At 42.4% G+C, this 27,069-nt stretch overlaps 1 protein-coding gene across 5 annotated transcripts in view; it reads right to left on the bottom strand.

Annotated features, from left to right (window-relative positions):
* Positions 1–27,069, bottom strand: part of MFF (mitochondrial fission factor) — a 59,308-nt gene that overhangs the window by 30,748 nt on the left and 1,491 nt on the right. For 4 of the 5 annotated variants that reach the window (XM_053306727.1, XM_053306730.1, XM_053306731.1 and 1 more), the window contains exons 2-5: positions 26,432–26,594; positions 23,449–23,669; positions 20,320–20,492; positions 10,758–10,846 (exon numbers count right to left, since the gene is read on the bottom strand). In XM_053306727.1, coding sequence (XP_053162702.1) covers positions 10,758–10,846; positions 20,320–20,492; positions 23,449–23,669; positions 26,432–26,469 — 521 coding nt within the window. In that variant the 5' untranslated portion in view covers positions 26,470–26,594. The remainder of the gene's footprint in view (positions 1–10,757; positions 10,847–20,319; positions 20,493–23,448; positions 23,670–26,431; positions 26,595–27,069) is intronic. The other variant, XM_053306729.1, reaches the window with a different exon arrangement.

The raw sequence follows: 27,069 nt of genomic DNA, 5'->3' as shown, positions 1-27,069 counted from the left end.
TTGGTGATGAGAGGGGGAAGAGAAAAAGCATGATGACCCGATGAAAGTCCCAAATGTTTGGGCCTCAGAAACAACACACACAGTATCCTCATATAAAATTAACATCTGTAATATCCTGTCGAACTGATCTGCCGTATAGTCATTTGTGAACATTTCAATTTAATATGCTTTGTACAAATGGAGAGGAGAGCTGGCACTGTGGTAGAAAGCACGACTTGTCCCCTTAGCTAAGCAGGGTCTGCCCTGGTTGCATATGAATGGGAGACTTGATGTGTGAACACTGTAAGATATTCACCTCAGGGGATGGAGCCGCTCTGGGAAGAGCAGAAGGTTTCAAGTTCCCTCTCTGGCTTCTCCAAGATAGGGTTGAGAGAGATTTCCGCCTGCAACCTTGGAGAAGCTGCTGTCAGTCTGTGAAGACAACACTAAGCTAGATAGACCAATAGTCTGACTTAGTATATGGCAGCTTCCTATATAATTGGCTCAAATGAATAAACTGAGTATCTTAGAAGGGAGCTACCGTTTTTGTAATTAGAAGTCTGTTTTGTGAGAAAGCTTGTCTCTAAATGTTTGAAAGGGATAACTGCCGCTTACGTTTTACATGAGAAAATAAAGCCATAGGCTGATGTTGCAATAATGAAAATTGAAATCAAAAGCAAGACCTGAGTTATTTCAATTAAACTTGCTTCCAAGGAAGCCTGTTTCATATTGTAGGACATTCTCACTTTCAGTATTGTTGTCATGAATGTAGATTTTCAGATGATAATTTGATTAACTGACTAGCAATTAACTATTCCAGTGAATACCAAATAAGCTACAAATAAGTACTATTGTTTTCTAACATGTCTGTAGTGCCACTGATTCTCTGTAAGGCAGCTTTCAAGATAAATCATTCATATTTTTCAGATCAGTGCAATTTTAAATAAGCACCATGTTGCATATGGAAGATGAACTCCTACAGAACTCCTGTATAGGAGTATAGTGTTGTATACTCCTTCATACAACACACAAATATCTTGTTAGGCTTTAAAACATGCATGTTTACCCATAGATGATGGAATTACTGGCAGTCGTGCTAGTATAGTTAAGATGTCTTCAACGTTCTGCCATTATAAGCCCTGAACATTGTATTGTATTGCTCATAAAATCAGAAGCATCCATTCAGGCCCCATGACACTTTACACACATCAGGAAGGGGACAAGATACACCTCTTCTCCAAATACGGTGCAACATACATTGCAAAATGGCTGAGATACAGCAGTTTAAACTTTTAGCTCCTAAAAGAGGGTTTAAAGTGTTGGCGACATTTCTTCCACAGAAGATAGTGTATATTTTTGATTTTTTAAATGTTCTTTAGCATTCCCCAAACATTCAGGTCCATACTGGACTGGTGCCTTTTGCTGGTTTGAAAAACATCTAGTGATTATTTTTAGTAATTATTGTTTGAAATCTCCATAACATGGAAAATAACGAAGGGAAAGTTAGGTAAGAGCATAACTGAGTCTGTTTACTAAAAATTCTGAAGCCAAAGTTGGGAGGGGCAAGTCCTGGCGATTTCTAGCGAGTGACTTCTTGGTTCTGAACACAGGTGCCTGATAAGGACAGTCTGAGCACCCTAGCACCTGTATAGTTAAACAACCATTCCTCCCCTTCCCTTTCTTTTCATGGGCATTTGTTTTCACCCTCTGACCCTTTTCTCTCAGCCTCACCAAAGTACGGAGGCAAAATCCCTCAGCAAAGCTTGGAATAAATTACTAGAAAGTCCATTGATTACTGGAGCTTACATCTAAGTAAACACACATAGGAATCTAGCCAGTGGAGATCCTAGGCAAGAATGTGGGTTCTCTTCCCCCCACCTTCCTCTCAGCTAAGCACAGAAAGGGGCAACCCCATTTATTTCTCTGCGGCTTACTTCTGAGTAAAAATGTATAAGTATTGGGATCAAGGACCCCATTCTAGGAAGTTCCAAAAAAGGAACCCCAAGCAACTCCTAAAAACCATTCCCACCCAGTACCAAGAAACCATTATTCTGATGTAGAGTACATTTGAACATGGAGGTTCTACATCAGAGCCAAACTGCCAGTGAATATGGAAGCTTCAATTGTCCATACTTTAATAATGAAGCCTCCATATTCACAGGTAGTTTGGCTCTCATATAGAATTTCCATATTCAAGGGCAGTCTACACACCATAATAATAGTTTGTTGGCACTGGGTAGAAATAGTTTCTAGGATTTCCTTGCTGCACTTCTTTGGAGCTTTCTGGTAGCATGTAGAGAGCAATGTGAGAAAGAGGATGCTAGCTTCCCTATCTCTGCCAACTTTTAAAGAGTCCTTGACATATCTGTTCACTCAGGCTTTTAATTAAATACTGTTTTAATAGTTTTTTGCATTGAATTGTTGTAATGTTTTATTGTTTTACTGCAACATGCATTTTGGGCGGTATGGTACAAAGATGTTAAATAAATAATAGCAATAAATAATAAACAGGCTGTGGTTGTCTTTGGTAGAATACAAGAGGGATTTACCATTGCCATCTACCATGCAGTATGAGATGATGCCTTTCAGCATCTTTCTATATTGCTGCTGCCCATAGTCTGGGAAACATACCAGTAGGGATTTGAACTGGCAACCTCTTGCTCCCTAGGCAAGTTACTTCCCAGCTGTGCCATTAGGTGGCCTCTAGGCATTTTGATAACTTAACCTGCAATTCTACATGCACAATCAGATCTAGAAAAGAGTATACTCCATTAAATTCAGTGGGACCTGCTTCCAAATAATGAGGGAACAGTTAAACAATCCCTGGAAAATGGTGTTGGTAGAGGGGAGAATAACTGAAAAGTCCTTTTAAAAATGTGAGTGGAAAACAATGTAAAAATCCCGTGAGGAATATGTATCTGCTAGTATATTTAAAACAAAAATGCCAATAATCCCTCCTCTCCTACTCTGTAGAGAATACAGCAAGAAAGAGATAGCAACTGACATAACGAGGCACATTACTCAAAGTAATCCTACTGAAATTAAAAGGACATGTTAAGGAATACATAATTTCCTTTTAATTTCATTGAGACTGAGTAAGTAAGCCACTGTCCTATCAGCCATTAATCATTAATCAAATCAAATCAATAAGAAATTAAGTGGAGGACTGAGGGGAGAAATCTACTCTGTTTATGCTCAGAGGCTATGTCACTTATGTACAAGTTTTAAAATGTACTACTTTCTAGACAGAAGGAAGAGAGACAGACACTAGTAAGTATCATTAAAACATGCCACAACTTTATTAAAAGAAGAAGCGCCAAGGCCAGAAGAGCTCATATCAGTTCCTTAAAGCTCAACTGTAGCCAGAGAACAAGCCCTGGAAGGGGGGTGGGGGCTACTGCTCAAGGCCTGTGTGTCCTGAGTGAAGGAAGGAGAAAAAGAAGATAAGGGCTCCTCCCTATAGGTGTCCATCCCTTAAGAGTTGGGGGTTTCAAGAATTGGGGTGTGTGTGTGTGTTTGCTAGGGGGTCATAAAACATAAAATTGGCTTACAGCCTACTGCTGTTTCAGGAGACCACATTGCTGATAACACTATCCTGAAGGAAATTAAATCAAGCAGGAGAACTGAGGTTTGTGGAAAATTTCTGGGAAGAGAATCTGTAGTTTTCAACATGGAGTCTAAAGCAGCAGTTATTTTTAATTATCATTGGGGTGTGTGTGTGTTGTTTAGGAACAGTGGGGGAAACAAAGTACAGATTTAAAGTAAACACAAAATTACCTGCCTCTTGTTGTGTCCTTATTCAGTGCTGAACAATCATGAGATGGGTTCACATTGCCACTATTACTGAATCCACCAATTTCATTTAATTGTTTTGTGGGGTTGTGGGGGAGAGTATCTTCATCTTATTTGAAGGTGTTACAAAAATTTTGGTGTTCAGCATTAGGAAGTTCTACCTTGTGGTTTGAGCTCCCATGATTATATTATTACATAATAATACAATTATATTATATGATAGGCAATATATAGAACTTTGTAATAAACAGAACTCTGAAAACTTCACAATTTGGATCCTGATTGCTCTGTAGGGTTGAGTGGAGTGTTACCAAGCGTGCAGACTTAAAATATCCCTTAATAACGATAAATTGTCAAGAAGGAAAAAAAGAGAAAAGAAAGAAAGATCTCTGCTACTAAAGTGGGGGTTGTATTCCGTGAGTCTGAAGATCAGTTCTGTGCACAGCCCAGTTACTAAGGCATGTAATGTTATTAGTCTGAAGAGGCATGAAAAATAACTTCTGTCAAACACAGCTTAAGATACTACAATACCCTTCAAAGAATACTGATCAAAATCAGCAGTTTTTCCATACAAAGGAAAAATTATCCTCCAATTGCAGAGGAAGCTTCTATGGTGGCAACTAATTGTGGAAGAGAACACAAGGTAGGATGAATGCTTATAAGGAAGCACAAGCCGGTGGCAAGGTAATAGAAGGGGTCCTTATAAGCTGTATGAGGCAGTGGTGACAAGGTGATGCACTGAGGAGGCAATTGTACTTACTAGAGACGTTGAAATGCTCTCCTGGTGCGCCTCTGCTGCCCAGTCTCCATCACAGTTTTTAGAAAGCAAGTAAAATCTTGGCTTTTTACCCAGGTTTTTAAATGAGTGTTTTGTTTGCTGCTGCTTTGTATATTATGGTTATATTCAACAAGTGTTTTAAACATTTAGTTAGATTTGTATTTTTATATTCAATTTTAATTCTTATTGTGTAGTTTTTATGGTTCATGTTGTTTCAAATGTTTTGTAAACCACCCTGAGATTTTAATGAAAGGAGGCACAAAAATTTAACAATAAATAAATAAGATGACCCGGGCCTTGAGGTGGCATGTAAGGTGGTGGCAGACTGCCTTTGAACACAGAGATTTTACATCAGAGATATACTGGCTAAAAATGGGAAGACTCCACTTAACCAGTATAGGTAAGCTCTTCTCTACAGTGTATAATCAGATTTATGCCTGAACATTCAGTAATCCAAAAACCTTTAGATGAGAGTTAAGATGCTTTATGTTTTCACTTGTGCTCTAAAAAGAATGGAAGTTGCAAGTCAAGGTGCCCATCTTAACTTCCACGCCCTCAACGGTTTGGGTCCTGGATACTTGAAGGACTGCCTGCTCCCAAATGTTTCTGTCCACCCAACAAAGTTGTCAGAGGGGCCTTTGCTCCATGAATCAACAATGAGAGAGGGTAAGTTGTCGTGCACACAGGACAGGGCCTATGTTGTTGCCCCCATGCTCTGGCACACTCCCCCCAGTGAATGTCCGCTCTTGACACCTTTGGCTGCTTTTAAAAAAACAACTAAAGACCTTTTTATTTTGTCAGCTTTTACCCCTTAGGGAATGCTGGGTCTCTCAGCTTTTCTGCTTCTGTTTGTCTTTTTTATGATTGGTTTTTTGGGGGTGTTTTACTGTTCAACTGATTTTAAGGTTTTAAATGTGATTTTTATGGAGTTTTATTGACTTTTGTAAACCACCTTGGGATGTCTTATGAAAGGTGATATAAACACAGAACAAACAAACAAACGCTATAAAGACTTCGTACAGTCTGATATGATGATGATGGCTTTAGAAACGAGGCTCTGTGTACCCACACTTTGCCCTGGTCTTTCAGTTTGACATACGGCTGGGGAGGGATGCATCCAGGCAGAAATTTAACAGGTGCAACTTCCCCAATCACTTCCTAGAGATGCCCATGATGAATTTCTGCCTGATGCATCTCTGATCAAGATAAATTGTGGATGTATGAAGCCTCATTTCTAAAGCCATCACCATATACTAAACTGTACAAAGTCCTTACAGCTTAAATGGCATGGAAATTAAGACGGGCACCTTAACTTGCAATTTCCACTCTTTTTAGAGCATGAGTGGAAAAGTAAAGTATCTTAACTCTCATCTTAAACTAAAGGTTTTTGGATTACTGAATAAGTCCTATAGTCTCAGGACCAAAACACACATTACGTTAAATACATTATTTGACCCTGCTAGTCCATGAGACATGCCCACAAATTTTGACCATCAATACAATCTCAGAGGACGAATACTCATAGTAATATTTGGCAATGTCTACCCCCTAGAGATGGAAAAATAGATGATAGCATTGTTGCACTTATCACTTTCTCTGTGTTATCACCTTACCCTCCCCCCCCGCCCCCAGCAATAGTAAGGGTAAAACTGCAGTCATTTTTGCACAAAAGAAAGGGTTCTTTCACAAAAGAAACAATCAACAAATTGTACTCTCTCCATGGAATAAACGTTGGAGAAAATTCCTGCCAATTCTTATTTCCATTCTTTCGACACTGATAAAAATTTTATAGTAGTTTTTATGCTTTTTAAACTTCTAAAAGCTTTTAAAACACCATTGTAAATTTGGCTGTTGCAGGCCCAATGATCAGGAAATAAAAACATGATAACCTGCTTGAAAATATGGCAATGCTGTCACCTATTTTCCATCTCTAGGGGTGCACACCTTGTCAAAAATCACAATAAGCATTTGTCTCCTCAGATGATACTGACCATCCCAGCTGGCTCATTACTATGTCTGTTCCCCACAACAGCAGCCATGGTTTGTGGGGAAGCTGGTTCAAACTGCAGCACTATGAGTTTCCCTCATGGCTGCTATTTATGCAAAACACACACACCCCAAACACACACACACACACACACACACACGGCCAAAGTATGCATTTAGCATCATGTGTAGTTTCTCCTTTAGTCATGGAAATATTGCTCTGGATCAGATCAGAGATGGGAACTTTGTTGCAGATACAGCTTAATACAAGCTAATAAAGATCCAAAGTGAAATAAATCCCTCTTCTGTCTCTTCCCAGCAGCCATATGGTATGGACAATTTACAACTGACAGTTCTCAAACATTTCACAAGCAAGGAACATGTAATTCGGCAAGACATGCTAATGGAAATCGTGACGTATGTATGATCTTGACAGCGATTTTACAAGTAAATAAATACCGCATATCTTTACTTTCTACAGATATTGCTTTCACATACTATATGCAAAAGCCACCTTTGTTGCTCTCATTCTGTTGTTAGAGGGTCTTGGTAACACGTTTTGCAGGAGATATTTGACAAGCATTTTCTAAGCAAGCCCACACCAAGTCAAAAAATCAACCCAGCAAATTTATCAGCAATACTGAAGGTAACGTGAATCTTGTTTTTAGCTTGGCTATCTTTTCACTATACAAAATCAGCCAAAGAGCGTCAGCAACTAGAACTGATTTTATGACTAAGTGCAGTTAGGAAAAACCAGATCCATCTACTATCCCGCATAACCTTACAACAAAATTACTGCTTTTAATATCACAAATACTGCTCCACACATAATCTCTGCAAGGCTGTTTGCATATAATATCTGAAAGAATGAGAGCCTGAAATGGAAATTTCTCAAGATACACATGAGAAGTGTGTATTAAGAGACCAGCAATATAGTCATATTTTCTAATTTTGAGATGAAGCTATTTCCAGAAAAGCAACGTAGGAAGCAAGCAAACAAACAACATTCATGCTGGCATAATAAGTAATACAAGCCCTCAAAGGTTTGTGAAAAGTGAACACAGGAGCATGTAGAGAATTATTTTCAACTTAAAATGTGAGACGGAATTATACAGTTTCTCATTAGTTAATGAGATTAGTCATTTCCTCCAGCTATTGAAAGCAAACAATAATATCTTAAACTGCAAGGCTAGCCTTTTTCAAAGCATGAGATAAAACAAAAAATATTTGTTAAAATATTCTAACAATTCCTTCCCATTCCAATGTAGTAAGTGAGTGAGAATCAATCATGAATTCCAGATACCATCTAAAAAGAGGCTCTTCTTCCATAGCTTCCCCCTACCAAAAAAAGAAAGGAAGAAAGCCAAGTTCTCTAGAGAAATTCACTGTCTGTCTCTCTGTCCTTATGTGGGAGGAACTTCTCAGGAAGCAGAAGCTACATCTGGTGAGTAGGTAGGCCTACCGCAAGCCATCTCTCTGGGCCCACCAGATATCCTTACATGTGTGTCCTCCATTATGTACTATTCTCCAATATGCACTGGCCTGAATTATGCAATCAACATCCCATATAAGTCCAGGAATCCATCACGTACATGCACACGTTTATGTGAGAACATCTGGTGGGCCTGGAGGTGGGACTGGCATGCCAACAAACAGGTCAGAAATGTGTGGTCTCACTTTCCCCATCAAACATAGCTTCTGTTTGTGGAAAAATCAAATCAGCTCATAATGTTTTTTTTTTTAAAAACATCCATTTTAAGCCCAAATATTTCTCTGTACTGTATTCATTACAGAAGGAATGGCACATGTGAGTAATATGAATATTACAGCAGAACTAAGCACAGCCTACTAAAAATTCTTTCAAACACTATATGCAAGATCAACCTTGTAGAGAGCAATGCAATTAAAAACACTTTTCAAAATTAAATGATGAATAATTAGGAGTCAAAGCTTACGTGTCCTCCTTAACTATGAAGGGTGACTGGAATCGTGGCATTTTAATTCTCAGGACAGTTTGAGGATTGTGCTACCGTGAATAATAATTGGAATTATCTTAAAACAGGCAGCTTTCTAAAGAAACGGAAGGTCATTAAGAAAGGCATCGTTATTGCTCTTTACTTCTTGCGTCTAGCTATTATTAGTCCTGGAAAGCATTGAGAATCTTGTGTCTGCTCAAGAAGTTCAGGAAAAGTTGCTAAATTCAGTAGTTTGATAAGTGCAGAGATGACAACTTATGAAGCACAGCTGCTCTTAAGAGACATGGGGCGGGGGGAAGGGACCAAGTCAATCTTCTTTCAGACTTGGTAAGTGTTGGCATAGAACTTTTTCATTGTTACAGCTTACATACTAGAATGTCATGTCATAGCTCATATGCTAGAATGCCTTATGTGATGGAACTGCTGCCATCCATGAAAAGTGCCCAGCTACAGTCATGTGTACACATCTTCCAGCTGGGAAGACGATGACATGGGTATCTGCCAAAAAGCTGCTCAATGTGTCAAGTGCTCATGGATAGCCACTGTGCTGCCTCCAATGACTAGCCATTAAGTGCTCAAGCTACTGCGCACCATTTTGTCAAACCTTCCTGTCTTTCCCAGCTGGAGGATGCATGTGCACACTTGCACAGATGGCTTTAAGACTGAGAAGAAAGTTATCAAGAATGCCATATCAAGCAACATTTCCACCAATTAAGGACACTCTAGTCCATATTAAATTCACAATTGAAGTGGTCAAATGTCATCCTAACTCTCTTAAGTACAAAATGGAACTGAGAGAAGTACCTGCAGTGGTAGCAGCAGACCAAGAAAAGATCCCACACCTTACCTAGACAACTCAGGTCATCTGTGGGCCAAGCACTCTTTGAATGTGCAAAGAAGTCTCTGATGTTACTATCAGTTCCAACAACCACTAGAGAGAGCTATAGAACCACCTCTGAATCCCAGCCCTGCCTTCTACTCTGTACAATCACCCTTGTAGCAGAACCTTGCTTTTTCTTTAACAGAGTAGAAAAAGGAATTGCTACATCAGCTATTTTCTATCATTGTTCTCCTACTTCCTTCACGCTCAACTGCAGACAAGAGAAGTGGATGCCAGAGAAAAAAGGGAGGAGAGAACTATTTATTTCTTCCCTCCCATAATGGGAAACTGAACAAATTGTTTATTATTATTACATCAGAAAATCAAAGTAAAAGGAAAGAGACTGATCACTAGCAATCATGTTGAATGGCATTTACAAATACGTCATATTCACACACAGTAATGCTCTTTTGCAGCAAGTTTCAGCAATTACATCAAAATACTTTTATTCACACAAAAAATCTAAATGTTAAATAATGTGACAAAAATTATTTAACATGCACCGGCAGCAGAAACAAAAGGGGACTATTAAAAATATCACAATATAATATATTGCAAAACATTGATTTTCATTTATCTGCCAGAACCTAACCAAAACAACACGTACTGCCATGAGGATATACAGGGCAAATAGGTTCAGAGATCATTCTGTAGTTTTGCAAGAAGACTGATTCAAATTTTAAATTTTAGGCAGATTTAACTTTTGACAGTAAGGTGCATGTTTTCTCAACAAGTTTAATAATTTTAATAATCAAGAGTCAACATAACAGTGTGTTCAAGTTAATATGAGGATCTGAAATTAAGTCTGAGATTTTTAAAAAAACATTGAGCAAAACATTTTAAAGTACAAGTCTGACAATGTATTAAAGTTACCAAATCTAAATATTTAAAAGCAGGAAGCTGCTGCTGCTGCTTTATGATGTTGGGGGAAAAATTTTTTTTGGAGAAGAAATCAATTAGATAGTGTAGGATCAGCAGCTGACAACCAGTGCTGCACCCCCCCCACAGAGGGGCTGCTCTTAATTCAACCAGAGTGTTGCTGAGAAGCAAAGCACATATGTGGGGGAAGGGAGCAGCAATTTTCACTGCTCCCTGCCCCCACAAGTATTCTCTGACTTCAAAAATATGCCCCTGAGGGTCTCACAACCCTCAGGGACATATTTTTGGAAGGCAAAGATGTCCTCCTCTGCCACAGACTCTGCTGCTTGTCAACACTCTGGCTGAGTTAAGAGCAGCCTTTGCTGTATCCCAATGGCTACTCAATGTCAGTCAGCATTTGCAAGATGTTTTCTAAGACTGAACCAGTAAAACAGATAGGGACACACCTTTAAAAAAATTACTATGTATCAAGAATAGTTCTACTTACATAGATTCATTTCTGATCAATTGACCATTTTGACGAGTTGCATTTTCACTCATGGAACGTTCTCTTTTCAGCCTTCCTACTAAGCGAAGCTGCAACACCAAGCAGGGCAAAAAAAAAAAAGTGAAATAAGTTTTTCGCCATCCCTTATGGCGTCAACAACAAAAAAATCACTTATCAATTAAAAATGCTACTTTCATTTATGTACAATTCACAGAATGAATAAATACAGAGACTGAATAGCAACATCTTGTCATATGTGGATATTCTGGGAAGCATGTTGGTGAGACACTTCCTCTCCCCCATTTCCCCAGTTCTTAAAGTTCTAAATGTTATCAAGACAAGAACTTGAAATACAACTTATCTAAGAACTGAAAATAAGACATCACAGAGCAGGAAAAACAGGTTGCTCACCTGTAACAGATGATCTGGAGATGATCCGTCGTATTTATAAAGAATAGGTTCTGCGCCTGCGCAGGGACCTCGCGGACCAATTGACTAGCTCCTCGTGCTGCCAACAACTGCCCTGCACGTGATCGTGCTTCCGTTAAACAAGGCAGTTGGGACGTGTCTTCCTCAGTTTCTGTCGACCGCCAGTGATAGTTTCTGCACTGACAATCTCTTTTGCTATTTTCCATTCCTTTGCCTTGATTCCGCGGGGAGGCTGGGCAGATATTATGAATACAACGGATCACCTCCAGATCATCTGTTACAGGTGAGCAACCTGTTTATCTGGATAGTGATCCATTGCATTCATAAGAATGGGTGACTAGCCAGCTTCCCCTTCCGGCGGTGGGTCATCAAGGCAGGACTCTCTTAAGAACACTTCGGCCAAACTCCGCATCCTTCGATTGCCGAATGTCTAGAGCATAGTGCTTTACAAATGGATGGCATGTCTTCCAAGTAGCCGCCTTACAGATATCTGGCTCTGGCACCCCCGCCAAATTTGCAGCCGATGTTGCATAGGCCCTCGTGGAATGTGCTCTTATAGATCTTGGGGGCTCTACCCCTTGAGAATTGTACGCCAGCCTTATTGCTTGTGTTATCCATTGGGAAAGTCGTTGATGCGTGACCGAGGTGCCCTTAGCCTTCCCTCGATAAAGTACAAACAGCTTGTTTGTCTTCTTTATTGACCTGGTAGCTTGAAGATAGTGTTGCAATGCCCTCCTCACATTCAGTGAGTGTATTCTTTTTTCCAGTTGTGACTGAGGACCCTAGAAGAACGCAGGTAGCACAATATCCTCATTTATATGAAACTCAGTGACCACCTTGGGTCTAAATCTTGGCTCTATGCGCATTATGACTTTTTGCGGGTAAATCAGGGTATAAGGGCAGTCAGCACGCATCGCTGCCAACTCGCTGTGCTGACGTCACTGCAATTAAGAACATTGTCTTTAACGTCACAACTCTTAATGTGGCCACTGCCAGCGGTTCGAATGGCTGTTCTGTCAGCGCATTTAAAACTAACGACAGATCCCATTGCTGCATGGGCCGCCTCAACGGCGGGTACAGATTATTCAGTCCTTTCAGGAATTTTTTACTTTCAGGATGTGAAAAAACTTATCCCATCCCAGCCTTTATGCTCTGCCGATATCGCCGCTAAGTGCACACAGAGAGAGGTGTTCGCCAAACCAGACATCTTTAATGTAGTCATATAGAGTAGGACTTGTTTGATCGTCACCTTCCTTGGGAAGAACCCCTGCCGTCTTGCATAGATCTTGTATCTTTGCCACTTACTTGTATAATTATGTCTGGTCGAAACTCTTCTACTATTAAGTAGTATTTTACACATTAACCTATTTGCCAAGCAGTCAACTTCAGTGTGTTTAGTTGTGGGTGCAGTATCAGTCCTTGGGTCCGGCTTAACAAGTCCGGGTATTCTGGAAACCGATGATATCGCCCGCAGGATAGCCTTAGCAAGAATGCAAACCATGGTTGCCTGGGCCACCATGGGGTTAATAGAATCCCCCTCGTTCCATCTCGGAGTATCTGCGACAGCACACGGGATATCAGTGGTAGCGGAGGACACATATAAAAGGGACCCTTGGTCCATAGATGTTGGAACGCATTGCCCAGAGAGTTCTCACCATGTCCTGCACGCGAACAAAACCTCCGACATTTTCTGTTCACAGCAGTCGCAAACAAGTCTATCTCTGGCCTGCCCCATTTTTTGAAAACTGTTTGAAGATAAACCTCGTTTATCTCCTGCTCGTGTTGCTGGTTCCGTTGCAATTTCCGGCTCAGCTTGTCTGCCTGGACATTGTCCTCTCCCCTGATATGTAACGCCGTGGGGAATATATCCTGTGCAATGCTCCAGACCCATATCCACTTGCTCAGCTTACACAGAGATCGGGACACCGTGCCCCCTTGCTTGTTTAAATAAGCAATGGCGGTAGTATGGTCCAAATTTACTTGTACCACACCCAGTCAACTGGGGTCTGAAGGCTTTCAACACTAAGAACGCAGCTAGGAGTTCCAGGTAATTTATATGTCTGTGCTTCTGTTCCTGGGTCCATTGACCCTGGACTTGATGATGGCCACAATGCACTCCCCAACCCCAAAGGGAGGCATCCGTCGTCACCCAATGCGTTGGTGCTCTGGGTTGGAACGCTATCCCCGCACATAGATTGCCGCGCTGGGTCCACCACCAAAGTGACTCTAACACATGACCCGGGATCAGCAGCAACTTCCTCTGATTGTCCAGGTTTGGGCGAAAACTCCGTAGGTACCACAACTGGAGGTTGCGCATGCAAAGACAGGTGTAGGCCACAGTTGTGTTTCAGGATACCAACAACCCCAGCATCTTCTGAATGGTTTCCGCTGGTTGTTGCAACATTCTTTCGAACAAGAGTACCAGGTCTCTGATTTGTTGGTATCTGGACTCTGGCAAATACGCCTTCTTTTCTTCCATATTCAGCACTGATCCTATGTAATCCACCTGCCTTTGAAGGATCAAGTTTGATTTTTTCCAATTCACATTGATTCCTAATGTGCCCAGGAGCTGCAGGACAAGCTGGATCTGAGAAAGTAACTTTTCTCTGTCGCTGTTCACAATGAGCCAGTCGTCCAAATACAGATATATCACCACACCCCTTGTTCTTAAGAATGTTACAACAACTGCCATCACCTTTGTAAATACACGCGGGGCCGTTGAGAGGCCGAACGGCAAAACCACATACTGGTATGCTGTATCGCCTACTGTGAAGTGAAGGTATTTCTGGTGCCCTTTGCGGATCCCCACATGAAAGTGTCCTTCAGATCCAGAGTGACAGCCCACTCTTCCTTTGCCAGGAATTGTAAAATTCCCTGTAGAGTTATCATTCTGAATTTCCTTGTATCTATAAAGCAATTTAGATCTCTCAAGTCCATTATCGCCCGAATCCCCCCATCCTTCTTGAGGATTTGAAGATATCTGGAGTAAAAACCCCTCATTCTGTCCATTCACTGCACTTGCACTGCACCTGTTTCGCGAGCAGTATCTCCACTTCCTCTCTTAACACCTGCGTTGACCTGGTGTATTTTACACCCTGAAAAAGTGGCAAATTCTTGAACTCTATTGCGTAACCAGAGTTTATGATTTTCAGTACCCATTGATCTGATGTTATGTTGTGCCACGCTTGGGCATGGCTTGCCAATTTGATGGAAACATTCACCGTCACAAGGTTGGTGTTGGGAGCCTCGGGTACTGAACTTGGTGTTACTATGTGCTTGTGCTGTGGATGGACTTGAACTTCAAAGAGACTGCTTTGTCTGCTCTTTGGTTGGTTTCTGGCCCTTCGATTTCTGAAAATAGGGCTTATTTCTTTGGTAAGGTCTATTCTGTTTCCTGTACTCCTTCCGCTCCTGCCTATAAGAATGACGATTTTGCTGTCTCCCATAGGAGCATCCATGAGATTGCTGTACTGTTGAAATTGTAGCTGCCATAAAGGACTTAGCTGTGAACTTCATCTTCTTCCATGACTCTATCGTGTCATCAGTTGATTCCGCAAACAATCCTTTCCCATCAAATGATAAGTGCTCTATCTTATCCTTCATTTCCGGTTACAAGTTTGTCGATCTGAGCCACGCATGGCGTCACAAAGTAATAGCTGTGGCCATGGCCCGCGTGCCTAGTCACCACAGTCGCTTTTTCATAGGTCTGTGCTAACGCCCTCTGCAAGTCTTCAGGGGACATTGACTACAAGTCCTGGAAGAATACGTCCCAGAGATGGTGTGCATAACGTGTCATACAGGCAGAGTAATTTGCTATCTTGACAGCGAGACTAGAAGTGGAATACACTCTCCGCCCTAAAACATCAAGCTTTCTTCCCTCTTTGTCGGCGGGAGTAGTGTGGCACCGTCCACTCTTCGTAGATGCACACTCAACTACTATCGAGTTCGGATCCGGATGCTCCCCTCCTCTTGTATCTGATATAAACCTTCCAACTTTCTCAAAGTGGCCGTAGATGTCTGCAACACCTCCCACACGGACTGAGCCACTTTAGATATAGCTGGTATCATTGGGAGAGATACTGGGCTTCGCTTTTGCCATCATATTGTATATGGGATCCTTCAGGTCCAATTCAGGCAATTTAACCTCAAGGCCCAAGGCCTCTGCCATTTCCCGTATTTGAGTGTGATACGCCTTCAACTCCTCTGTGGGAGAAATGGAAGTTTTCAGCGCTACCTCTGTAGGAGGGTCAGGCTCATTAGGTTCAGGCAGCTCACCCCTTTCAGTGTCAGACACATAAGAGGTATCCGTGTCACTACCTCTACTGCTCAAAGTGTCATGTGCTGAAGCAACACTACCCCTAGGGGCAAGGCCAGTAGGGATCGAAGGCAAAGCCTTCTGCTGGTCTTGCAAAACAGCCTTTGGCCGGCTTGTCAGTTTAGAAATGTCGGTTGGCTTTTGTGGCTCTACAAGCTGCTCCTGCGCCCTTGGTAGCGGTGGAATCGAATGCGAACGACCAAGTTCCTGCTGTGCCTTCCAGACTTTATATTCCGCATAGTCTGGTGGATAGATTATGTCAGGGCTATGTCTGAATCCACAAGTATGTGTGATGCACCCAACATCCATCGAGGTGGCTGCAGCCGCATAAGTCGGGCGCACTAATATAGGCATGGGTCTAGGAAGACTGTGACGCTCAGTTGTCAGGGCCACTAAAAGTCTAATTGGGCTCGTTGAAGCGGACACAAGGTGATTTGACTCTTGTGGCCACAGCGGCGCCCTTACAAGTGACAAAGAAGGAGTTTTGGGAACCTCAGCAGTAGCTAACTGTTCCAACGTCTCTACACCAGCGAAACTATGGAAGGTCGACCCCGATGGTGTGCCCTCACTAGACTCCAACAGAGCCATCAGTGAAGTCCTAGCCTTAGGTAGAGCCATCTCTTCCTCTAACACCCCTTCTCTAAAGTCCATAAACTCCTCTGGCCGATAAGTATTCAGGGGCGTTGCTGCTAGAGACTGAATGGGTTTCCATGCAGGAGTCAAGTCCTTCGCTGCTCAATGCTGCACCGTGGGTTGTACTTCCTTTAATGTCATAGCTGTCGATATCGACACGCACGGAGCATTCAGTCCCTCCATGGGCGCTGATCTCTGTGTTGACGCCGAAGCTGATGTCGACATTACTGGCTCCATCGATATCGACCCCGGCGCTTCCATCGATACCGAGTTCAGTACAGCCCTCAATGCCGATGCTGCCGCCGCAACCAATCTCGATGTCGACACCAATCTCGATGCTGAGGGTGAACCGTCCAACGATGGGGAGCTCTGCAGCACCCAAGGTGATGGGGTTATCTGCAAAGTAGTGTCCCAATCCTCAGCCTCGGCTTGCAAATCTGTAGGCGAAGGTGTTCTACTGTGAATACGGGTTTTTTTGAGTCTTTTTCTAGGTGGTGAGGAATTGCCCTCCTCATCCGTGGAGGAGTAACGAGCCTTCTTGTGATTATGCCACTTCTTCCTCACGGCTTCAGGCTGTTTAAACTCCTGCTCCATAGTGGCTTTAGACTGCACACTTGCAGAGTCCACTAACAGAGGAACCGATGCCGAAGACACTGTCTCACTCGACACCGACCTCGATGCTGAAGGTCTTTGTGTCGAAGGTCTCGGCGTTGGGGGTCGAAGCGCGTCCTCATAAAGCGCTGCCCGCAATCTCCGTGCCCAATTCTTAAGAGTCTGTTTAGAAAAAGAGCAGCAGATTTTGCAGTTCGCCAGGTTGTAATGTTCTCCCAGGCATAGCAAGAAGGCATCATGGGGATCGGTAGAAGGTAACTTCGCTCGGCAGTTAGTACACCTTTTAAATGTCGTTTTAACCGCCGGCTTTGACGCCATAGTCCGATCAGCCTCATGGCTAATCCTAAGCCCAAAGGCTATTATTTAGGGAAAACCAAGTACGTGTCCTATAAAACAGTCCAAAATCGAGTACTAGTACATTGTTCCGAATCCGTTCCAAGTCTTTTGCTGTAGTATCAAGAATAATTTCTGAGGAGCTAAGTGATCCGAGGTCTAGATGCAATGGTGGTCTAAAAGAAACTGAGGAAGACACGCCCCAACTGCCTTGTTTAATGGAAGCACGATCACGGGCAGGGCAGCTGGTGGCGGCACGAGGAGCTAGTCAATCGGTCCACGAGGTCCTGCGCTGGCGCAGAACCCATTCTTTATGAATGCAACGGATCACTATCCAGATCTTTTTATTATGGAAATAAACTAGAATGATATAGGAAACCAAATACAGATGCTATCAGAAGATGTCCAAAATGTTATAGTATGGGCTACTATGGGCCATCTTTTTAAAACTGTGTGAATCAACACAAAACTACAGAACCTTATATCAATGATACTTAACACCCATATGCTTACAAAAACCTGTTAGAATTCATAATTATGCTTGGGGTTAAATATATATACAGAACTTTATTATTATTATTATTATTATTATTAATAATAATAATAATAATCACATTTCTATACTTGTGTTTCTGGGTGGTTTACAATTAAAATCATTTAAAACATCAAATCACTTAACAATTAAAATCATTTAAAACATTAAATTTTTAAAAAACATTTAATTTTTTTAAAGTTTTATATGTGTGGTTGAAATGCAACACAACTAAAATGTCTTATGAATATGTACTTGAGGTTGTGGCTGCAATAATTCAAACTACACTGATTGTTCAGAAATAGAGGCAAGAAGTAACAAAAATAAAACCAGTAATCAGAACTAGATGGTCAAATTATAAAGATCGTGTGTGCTGAATTAACATCTGCTTTATGCAGGGCTGTCCTTAGAGAGCCCTAGCGGGGTGTCAGGCCCGGGGCAAATCAGCCAGTGCGGGGCCTCCTTCCAGTTAATTCTAATGGGGATTAAAAGAAGCGGGGCCTGGGGCAAGTTGCTCTGCTTGCCATGCCCTGGCTTTATGAAGGGAAAGACTTTAGGTGGATATATGAAAATGTTTTCTGAATTATTGGAAAACAAGTAATAGACAATTAATGATTCCAGAACATGTTTTTGTTTCTGTACTACAAGTCCAATCTGCCTTTTACTAACAACATGTGTAAACAAAACACATTTAATCTGGTGTCTAGAAGAAAATAAGGAGGAGGTGCCATGAGTATCTCAGGGTGGGGAAATATTCCACAATGTGGGTGCCATTACAGTACACTAGTGTTGAATCAATCGCAGCTGGCAAAAAGCACTCCTGGCCATAGCCTCAACCTGAGGCACCTGGGTGAGACCCAAGTCCAAGAACACTCCCAAGCTACGAACCTTTTCTTTCACGGGGAGTGTAACCTCATCCAGAACAGGAAGTCCTATCCCATTTTGCAGATTACGACCCCCAACAAGGAGCACCTCCATCTTGCTTGGATTCAGATTCAGTTTATTATTCCTTAGCCAGCCCATTACTGCCTGTAGGCAGGCATTTAAGGGGCTAATGCAGGCTTCCCCAAACTGCGGCCCTCCAGATGTTGCTGAACTACAACTCCCAGCATCCCTGGCCACAACTTATTGTGGCTGGGTATGCTGGGAGTTGTAGTTCAGCAACATCTGGAGGGCCGCAGTTTGGGGAAGCCTGGGCTAATGCCATTTCCTGATATTGATGACAAGGAGAAATAGATTCGGGTGTCATCAGCATAGTGGTAACACCCAACATCAAATCCCATGATGACCTCACCCAGCAGTTTCATGTAGATGTTAAAAAGCATTGGTGACAGAAAGGAGCTGAGAGACTCCATATAGTAGCTCCCGTTTTGAAGAGCAACTGTCACCAAGCACCACCATCTGAAATCTACCCGAGAAATAAGAGCGGAACCACTGCACAACAGGGCCTCCTATCCCCAAATCCCTCAAGCGATCCAGAAGGATACCAAGGTCAATGGTATTGAAAGCTGCTGAGAAATCTGAAAGAACCAGCAGTCTCACACTCCCTCTGACAATTCCCTGGCAAAAGTCATCTATCAGTCCAACCAAGGCTGTCTCAATCCCATAGCCCACTCTAAAGCCCATTTGAAATGGGTCTAGATAATGTTTCCTCCAAGATTACTTGGAACTGGTTAGCCGCCACCCTCTCAATCATCTTACCCAACCACGGGAGGTTGGAAACTGGCCTATAATTATCCATCACCAGGGGATCCAGAGTGGGCTTCTTAGATAAGGGGTTCAACCACTGCCTCCTTCAAACAAGGTGGCATCCTGCCCTCCCTCAGTGAGGTATTAATGGTATCAGCTATGCCAGCTTTAACAACATCCCTGCAAAATGAAATAAGTCATGTTAGGCAAGGATCCAAAGAACAGGTGGAAGGCTGTACCACTCCAAGCAGTTTGTTCACATCCTCAGGAGTCACAAACTGAAACTGATCCATTCTAATATTGCAAGAGGGATTGCTGGACACCTCCTTAACTGGCCCTGCAGAAATACTGAGGTTCAGGTCAGCCCAAGAGAAATTTTATCTGCAAAGAACTAATTGAGACATTGAGACAGAATGAGACACTGTTTCCAGAAACAGATTTTAAACAGAAGGGCAAACCACTCTTTTTCAGCCTCAGACCTCCCACATCTCTAATATGGGGTATTAACATTGTTTCAGAACTGCTCTTAGGATTATCAAGATTAAGTTGGTAAAGTGCTCAGAACTAGTGAGCATTATTATTAGAATCATAATTAACTGTAAGCAAGTGTCTGCCTACACACCTACTATCACAACAAAGCAGAGGAAGAATTCTAAACCACAGCTTTAATAAAGCTAATCTCATTTCCCATTAACCTCAACAGGTTTGTGTTCCTTTAAACTAGGTACAAGCAATCCTCCTCCTGTGGGTATTGCCTACATTACACACAAGCTTCATTGAAGCAACAACAACGTAATCAGAGCTCATAAATCATACAAGCACGCTTAGGGAGTACCTTTGCTTTCAATGAAAACTATCAACACGAGGCATATACTGTATTCCAGTAAGCAGCAACCCATTTTACAGTACTGACCTGGAGTACAGTGTAAGAAATATCTGTCTTCCTTTTTTGACTTTAATACCATAAATACAATGTGGAAGCAAAGTGTGATCGAGCTAAAGACAGAAATAATACTAGCCTCTTCATTTTGAGGAGTCTGAGAAGGAGCCCTCTCTAGATCCAGGAAATCTAGTGGTTGCTCACTGAGTGAGATAACGCGTGGAGGTGTTTTCAGTGACAGAGGCTTGAATGGAGTTGACTGGAGAAGATCTAGATCTGGTGGCCTGGAAAGTGGAATGTCTTCACTAGTGCCTGTGACAACAGTATTAATATTAAAACCAGAAACATGGTAATATATTTCATTTATCCAGTGTGATTTTAACATACAGAATACAGATACCAGACCTGGGAGAACAAAGTTCAAATCCCTCCTCAGATATTAAATCACTGGGTGGTCTTTGGCAGGTCGCACTCAGCCTTATCTGCAATTAAACTGATTTCTTTCTCATAGGGATTTTGGAGGGATGAAGCACATAGCCATTGTAAAGCATTTCGTACATTAAGTACTTAGATGTTACATGTCGAATAGTTTAGGGATAATATCCTGTTTCTAAACATTTCAGTATTGTCAATAGTATTTATACTGTTTTGGGCAGAGATTACTCTTACCTTCTATTAGCATTCAGCCCACTTAGTACCCCTACAAGAGCCAAGACTAATCAATTTCTGCCACACTCATCATTAAACATGTCACCATTCTGAGTCAGTCACTCTGTTGGTTTGTCAGCTGCTGACTATTATATGATTCATATTAAATAGTCACACACATTTCAGCACTTCATTTTCCCCACAACCTTAGTACAAAAGCACATGATCAAGTCTCCTACAAAGTACAATGGACTTATATATGATGAATTTAAAGTATATACAGGAGAACCTCATTATTCACGGTTCCGCATATCCACGGGGTGTCTCATTGACACACTTTTTCAGTAGTAGGGATACTAACCCTAACTGGGGAGATCACTTCCAGTGGCCATTTTGTCTCTCACAGGCCAGGAAGAGCCATTTTGTGGGTCATTAAAACACACACACACTTTCCTATCGTGATTTTTCATGGGTTTTGCCCTTTGGACGGCATTCCTGGGCACATTTGGGACCCACAGAACATGCCACAGTAATAGTTGGTGTGGCCTGAGGATGTGGACAAGATCCTAGGCAGTGTATGGGCAACATCATGTGCTCTTGACCCTTGCCATTCATGGCTAATAAAAGCTGCCAGGGAGGGTACAGGTAGATGGTTGGAGGTTATTATTAATGCTTCATTAAGGAAGGGCAAGATGCCATCGTGCCTCAAGGAGGCAGTGGTAAGACCATTATTAAAAAAAACCTCCCTTGACTCCTCTAACCCAGACAACTATAGACCGGTCTCTAATCTGCCCTTTTTGGGCAAAGTGATAGAGCGTGTCATGGTGTCCCAGCTGCAGAGGGTCTTGGATGATACGGATCATCTGGACCCTTTTCAATCTGGCTTCCGCCCCGGATATGGGACTGAGACTGCCTTGGTTGCTCTAGTGGATTACCTACACTGGGAACAAGACAGGGGGAGTGCGTCCCTACTGGTTCTGCTGGACCTTTCAGCGGCGTTTGATACCATCGGCCATGGTATCCTTCTGGGCTGCCTCTCGAGTATGGGAATCGGACGTACTGCATTGCAGTGGTTCCGGTCCTTTCTTGGGGGGAGGGTCCAGAAGGTGGTGCTGGGGGACTACTACTTGGCAATATGCAGATGACACTCAGCTCTATCTCTCCTTGTCACCTGATCCTAGGGAGGCGGTGGATGTTCTGAATCGGGGGCTGGAGGCCGTGATAGGTTGGATGTGGGCTAATAAACTGAAATTGAATCCAGACAAGACGGAGGTACTGTTGGTCAGTAGGAGAGCCAATTGGGATGAGATTTTACCTGTTCTGGATGGGGTTGCACTCCCCTTGAAGGAGCAAGTACACAGCTAGCAGGTACTACTGGACCCAGCTCTGCTTTAGGAAGCTCAGGTGGAGGTAGTGGCCAGGGGTGCCTTTGCACGGCTTTGGTTAGTGCACCAGCTGCGTCCCTTTCTCAAGAAGGCAGATCTGGCCAGTTACCCATGCCTTAGTTACGTCACGGCTGGATTACTGTAACACGGTCTATGTGGGGCTGCCCTTGAAGAATATCGGAAACTGCAGCTAGTGCAAAACACGGCAACTAGGGTTTTATCTGGAACCACTCGGTAGGAGAACATCACACCCATTCTGAAAGAGCTGCACTGGCTGCCAGTTCATTTCCGGGACCAATTCAAGGTGCTGGTTTTGACCTTTAAAGCCCTTAACAGTTTGGGCCCAGGATACTTGAGGGACTGCCTGCTCCCAAGGGTTGCTGCCTGCTTGACAAGGTCATCTGAGGGAGCTCTGCTCCGGGTGCCGACAATGAGGGAGGCTAGGTTGTCGTGCACTCGGGACAAGCCCTTCTCTGTTGCTGCCTCCAGACTCTGGAATGTTCTCCCAGTGGGTATCCACTCCTCAGTCTGCATCACATTTTTTAGAAAGCATGTAAAATCATGGCTTTTTACCCAGGCTTTTATATTATTGTCTATGCTGTTGCTTCTTGTATTTTGTACTGTTTTTATGCTTGTGTTTTAATTTTTTTTTTAAATCAGATTTGTTTTTATATTTTTAGATCAATGTTTTAATGTGTCTTTTTTATAATCTTGTTTTTAAATTATATTGTGAGCTGCCTTGGGATTTGCTTAATGAAGGGCAGGGTATATATTTAACAATAAATAAATATAAATAGACCTCTAAGTTCTTGGCCATTTCTGGGCCACTTTGGCACTTAAATCCCACCCCCCTCCGCTATGGAACCTAACCCCCCTTTCCCCATAGCCCTAATGCCTCATTTCTCACAGTTGCATTACTCCCGGCAGTAGGCGAGGAATGGGACCCCTGGAAGTAACAAGGTTCTCCTGTAGAATCTTAACACCATCCACTTACATGAGTCATCATGTAAGATCAGTAATCAATGATCTGTTTAAACAATTCGTTACTACAAGACCTCATTGTGAACAGATGAATAATAAGCAAAACTGAATGAATTAATAAATAAGCAAGCAAGCCACACATAGGAGATTCATGTTTGAAAGCACATGTTAATACATGTATATATGCTGACAGTTTACAGCATTTGTTACAATAAGTCGAACAGCACAATATTTTGTGACCTCCTCTCACCCACCTGTCACTACAATCCGTTCTGGCACCTGCATTGTTACACTGGCATGCGGAAGTCCTCCATCATCAACACTCTGCTCAAGGTCAGCATTTTGTGGAGCGACTTTGAGCTTTTCTGGAACTCTCATTCTCTGGTTGATCCCTTCAGTATATTCCATTTCATATTGAATTCTATTCATTTCTGCCATTTCAGCAGCTGGAGATGGAAATGCTGCTGCACTCATCCTGACAAGATACAAAACAACCTGAATTATCCCTCAACCGTGAAGACACAGTCTGCACAATATGACTGATACACAATAAAATAAATCCCTCGCTAACTTAGCAAAGATTGTTTTTATTTTATTTTTTGCACAAGGGTCTATGCTGCTATGTTTATAGGAACATAGGAAGCTGAGCCATCTAGCTCAGTTTCGTCTACACAGATTGGCAGCAGCTTCTCCAAGGTTACAGGCAAGACTCTCAGCCCTATCTTGGAGATACCAAGGAGAGAACTTGGAACCTTCTGCACACAAGCATTTAGGTGCTTTTCCCAGAGTGGTCCCATGCCCTAAGGGGAATATCTTAGTGCTCACATGTAGACTAAGTGCAAACCAGGGCAGACCCTGCTTAGCAATGGGGACAATTCATGCTTGCCACCACAAGACCAGCTCTCCAAGATGGCCCCTATGATTCAAATACTGGAATTAAAATTCAGCAAGATTTTTCTTTCTTGTCTATGGGAGGAGAGCTGGTATTGTGGTAGTAAGCATGACTTGTCCCCTTTGCTAAGCAGGGTTTGCCCTGGTTCACATCTGAATGGGAGACATGTGTGAGCACTGTACAATAGTCCCCTTAGGGGATGGGGCTGCTCTGGAAAGAGCATCTGTATGCTTGCATGCAGAAGGTTCCAAGTTCCCTCCCTGGCATATCCAAGAAAGGGCTGAGAGAGACTCCTGCCTGCAACCTCTGAGAAACCACTGTCAATCTGTATAGACAATACTGAGCTATATGGACCAATGGCCTGACTCGGTATAAGGCAGCTTTCTATGTTCCTATGGAACAGTCTTCTTAGCTATGCTAGTCCAGAGTAACCTATGTTGGAGACATATGCAGAGATGGTTATATTGCACATATTCAGCCTACAGGTTGAAAACAGATACTAGGGTGAGAAAATATTCTGGCATGGTCTTGCATGAAGACTTATTATTATTATTTCTTATTTACACAGCCAGACAGGTGTTATTGTTATATCCAGACATCACATCCTTCCCAAGGACTTGAGATGGCTGAATTTTATTATCAATATTGTTGTTATTATTATAGATATCATCACAAAATATAGGCTGTTCCCAGTAAAGTTGCTTTTTGTAATTGGCTGATGGTTGTTGTTGTTATTAGGATTCACTCCACAACCTAATTCTTGATGCAACCGTTTCAGGAAATGACAACATGAATTAGCCAGTCAGAGCTGGAATGAAACAGAAACAAATTGCACACATCTCTATTAATTGGACAGTACCTATTAAGAATATATTTTTGGTGCTCTGACTTGTTTATTTCAAAATTATCATACAGTACTAGCATAAAAACAGCCCTGCTGGATCAGGCCCAAGACCTATCTAGTTCAGCATCCTGTTTCACACTGTGGCCCACCATGTCTCCGAGAAGCCCACAGGCAAAAGGTGAGGGCATGCCCTCTCTCCTGCAGTTGCTCCCATGCAACTGGTATTTAGAGGCATCCTGCCGCTGAGGCTGGCGGTGGCCTATAGCCACCAGACTAGTGGTCATTGATAGACTCATCCTCCATGAATATGCCTAAACCCCCTTTAAAGCTATCCAAGCTAGTGGCCATCATCATATCCCATGGCAGAGAACTCCATAGATTAATTGTACGCTTTGTGAAAAATACTTCCTTTTGTTGGTCCTAAATTTCCTGACCTTCAGTTTCATTGGATGACCCCATGTTGTGAGAGAGGGAGAAAAAATTATCTCTGTCCACTCTCTACTGCATGCATAGTTTTATATACTTCTAGCATGTCTCCCCCTATTCGCCTGTTTTCCAAACTAAACAGCCCCGAGTGCTGTAGCCGTTCCTCATAAGGAAGGTGCTCCAGGCCCCTGATCATCTTCTTTGCCCTCTTCTGCACCTTTTCCAGTTCTACAACATCTATCTTAAGATACAGTGACCAGAACTATACACAGTACTCCAAATGTGGCCGCATCATAGATTTGTATAAGGGCATTATAATATTAGCAGTTTTATTTTCAGTCCCTTTCCTAATGATCCCTAGCATGGAGTTGGTCTTTTTCACAGGTACTGCGCACCGAGTCGACACTTTCAACAAGCTGTCCACCACGACCCCAAGATCTCTCTCCTGGTCTATCTGACAGCTCACACCCCATCAATGTATATGTGGGGGCTAAAATATAGCCTCTCCTCTTGCCTAGAATAGGATTGCAAAACTTCGGCCCGCCAGATGCTGTTGGACTACAACTCCCATTATCCCTACTGGCCACTGTGGGATGATTGGAGTTGTATTCCAGCAATAGCTGGAGGGTCAAAGTTGTATGGCCCTGGCATAGAATAATGCTGTCTGATAACTTCTGAAGTTTGCATAGTCCTAAGTCAGGGTAGGTAACTTTGGCTCTTCAGCTGTTGCTGAACTACAACTCCCATCATAATCTGCCACAATAAGTTGTGGTTGAGCATGGAAGTTGTAGTTCAGCAATAGTTGGAGGCCTGTGGTTGTATACCCCTGTTTTAAGTGATGAAAGACAGTTCAGGCCAACTCAGTTTCTGTACATAGCTCATGTTACCTTTATCAGAAGGAAAACCACGCTCAGGTGAGTGGGGAGGGAGGGCCTTTATACTGCAAGGAACTCTGGGAGTACAATTTACATAAGTTGTTTCATCATCATCCAATATCAAAATTCCTACATTAGTCCTGATGATCAGGCATTCTCTACCCACTACGAAGCACAAGTTCAACTCTATTTCCACTAACCTTCCTATAGGCATGTCACTGCTTGTTCGTTTGCTCATTTTGGCGTTGGCTTGGTACGTTTTTATCAAATATTACTACACTGCAGCACTGCTTACTTTACGTAACAGTTTCCCTAAACAGTGGAACTTTTGTACATAAGACAGCATGACAACTGCTTTTCGAGCTGTAAGGGGGGGAAAAGAATACAAAGCAACATTAGGCATAACATTTAATGAAATTATCTATTTTGTAATGTGAACTTGATTGGAAAATGGCAGATAGCTTACAAATGTCTACATAGTTATCTGTGAATCCATCATGTCTTTTGAAATCCTGAATTCGTATAATTCACAGTGGTGCGCTTAAAAAAGTAAAAAATGAAACCAGATGATAGCTCCCAGATCTACAAAACAACTAAACCATCTTCAACAAAAATAGGTTGTGTTTGGCCTAAAAAAAGATTGTGTGTTTATATCTTACCAAGTATAACACTGAGTGTCTTGCAACAACTGAGCTTTGATTCTAGACTGCAGGGCAAACAGACCCAAAAATAAGAGAGGAGATGCATGGCCACCTGAGCTTGGGATGTATCAAGCAATGTCCATACAAAGAAATGGGCTTAATACCAGGTGAGATAATAAGTAGAAGCAAAAGAAGAA

This window comes from Hemicordylus capensis, chromosome 3 (assembly GCF_027244095.1).
Source record: "Hemicordylus capensis ecotype Gifberg chromosome 3, rHemCap1.1.pri, whole genome shotgun sequence".
Lineage (NCBI taxonomy): Eukaryota > Metazoa > Chordata > Lepidosauria > Squamata > Cordylidae > Hemicordylus > Hemicordylus capensis.
The sequence above is the reverse complement of the archived record's forward strand: the minus strand, read 5'-3'. Positions and strand labels throughout refer to the sequence as shown.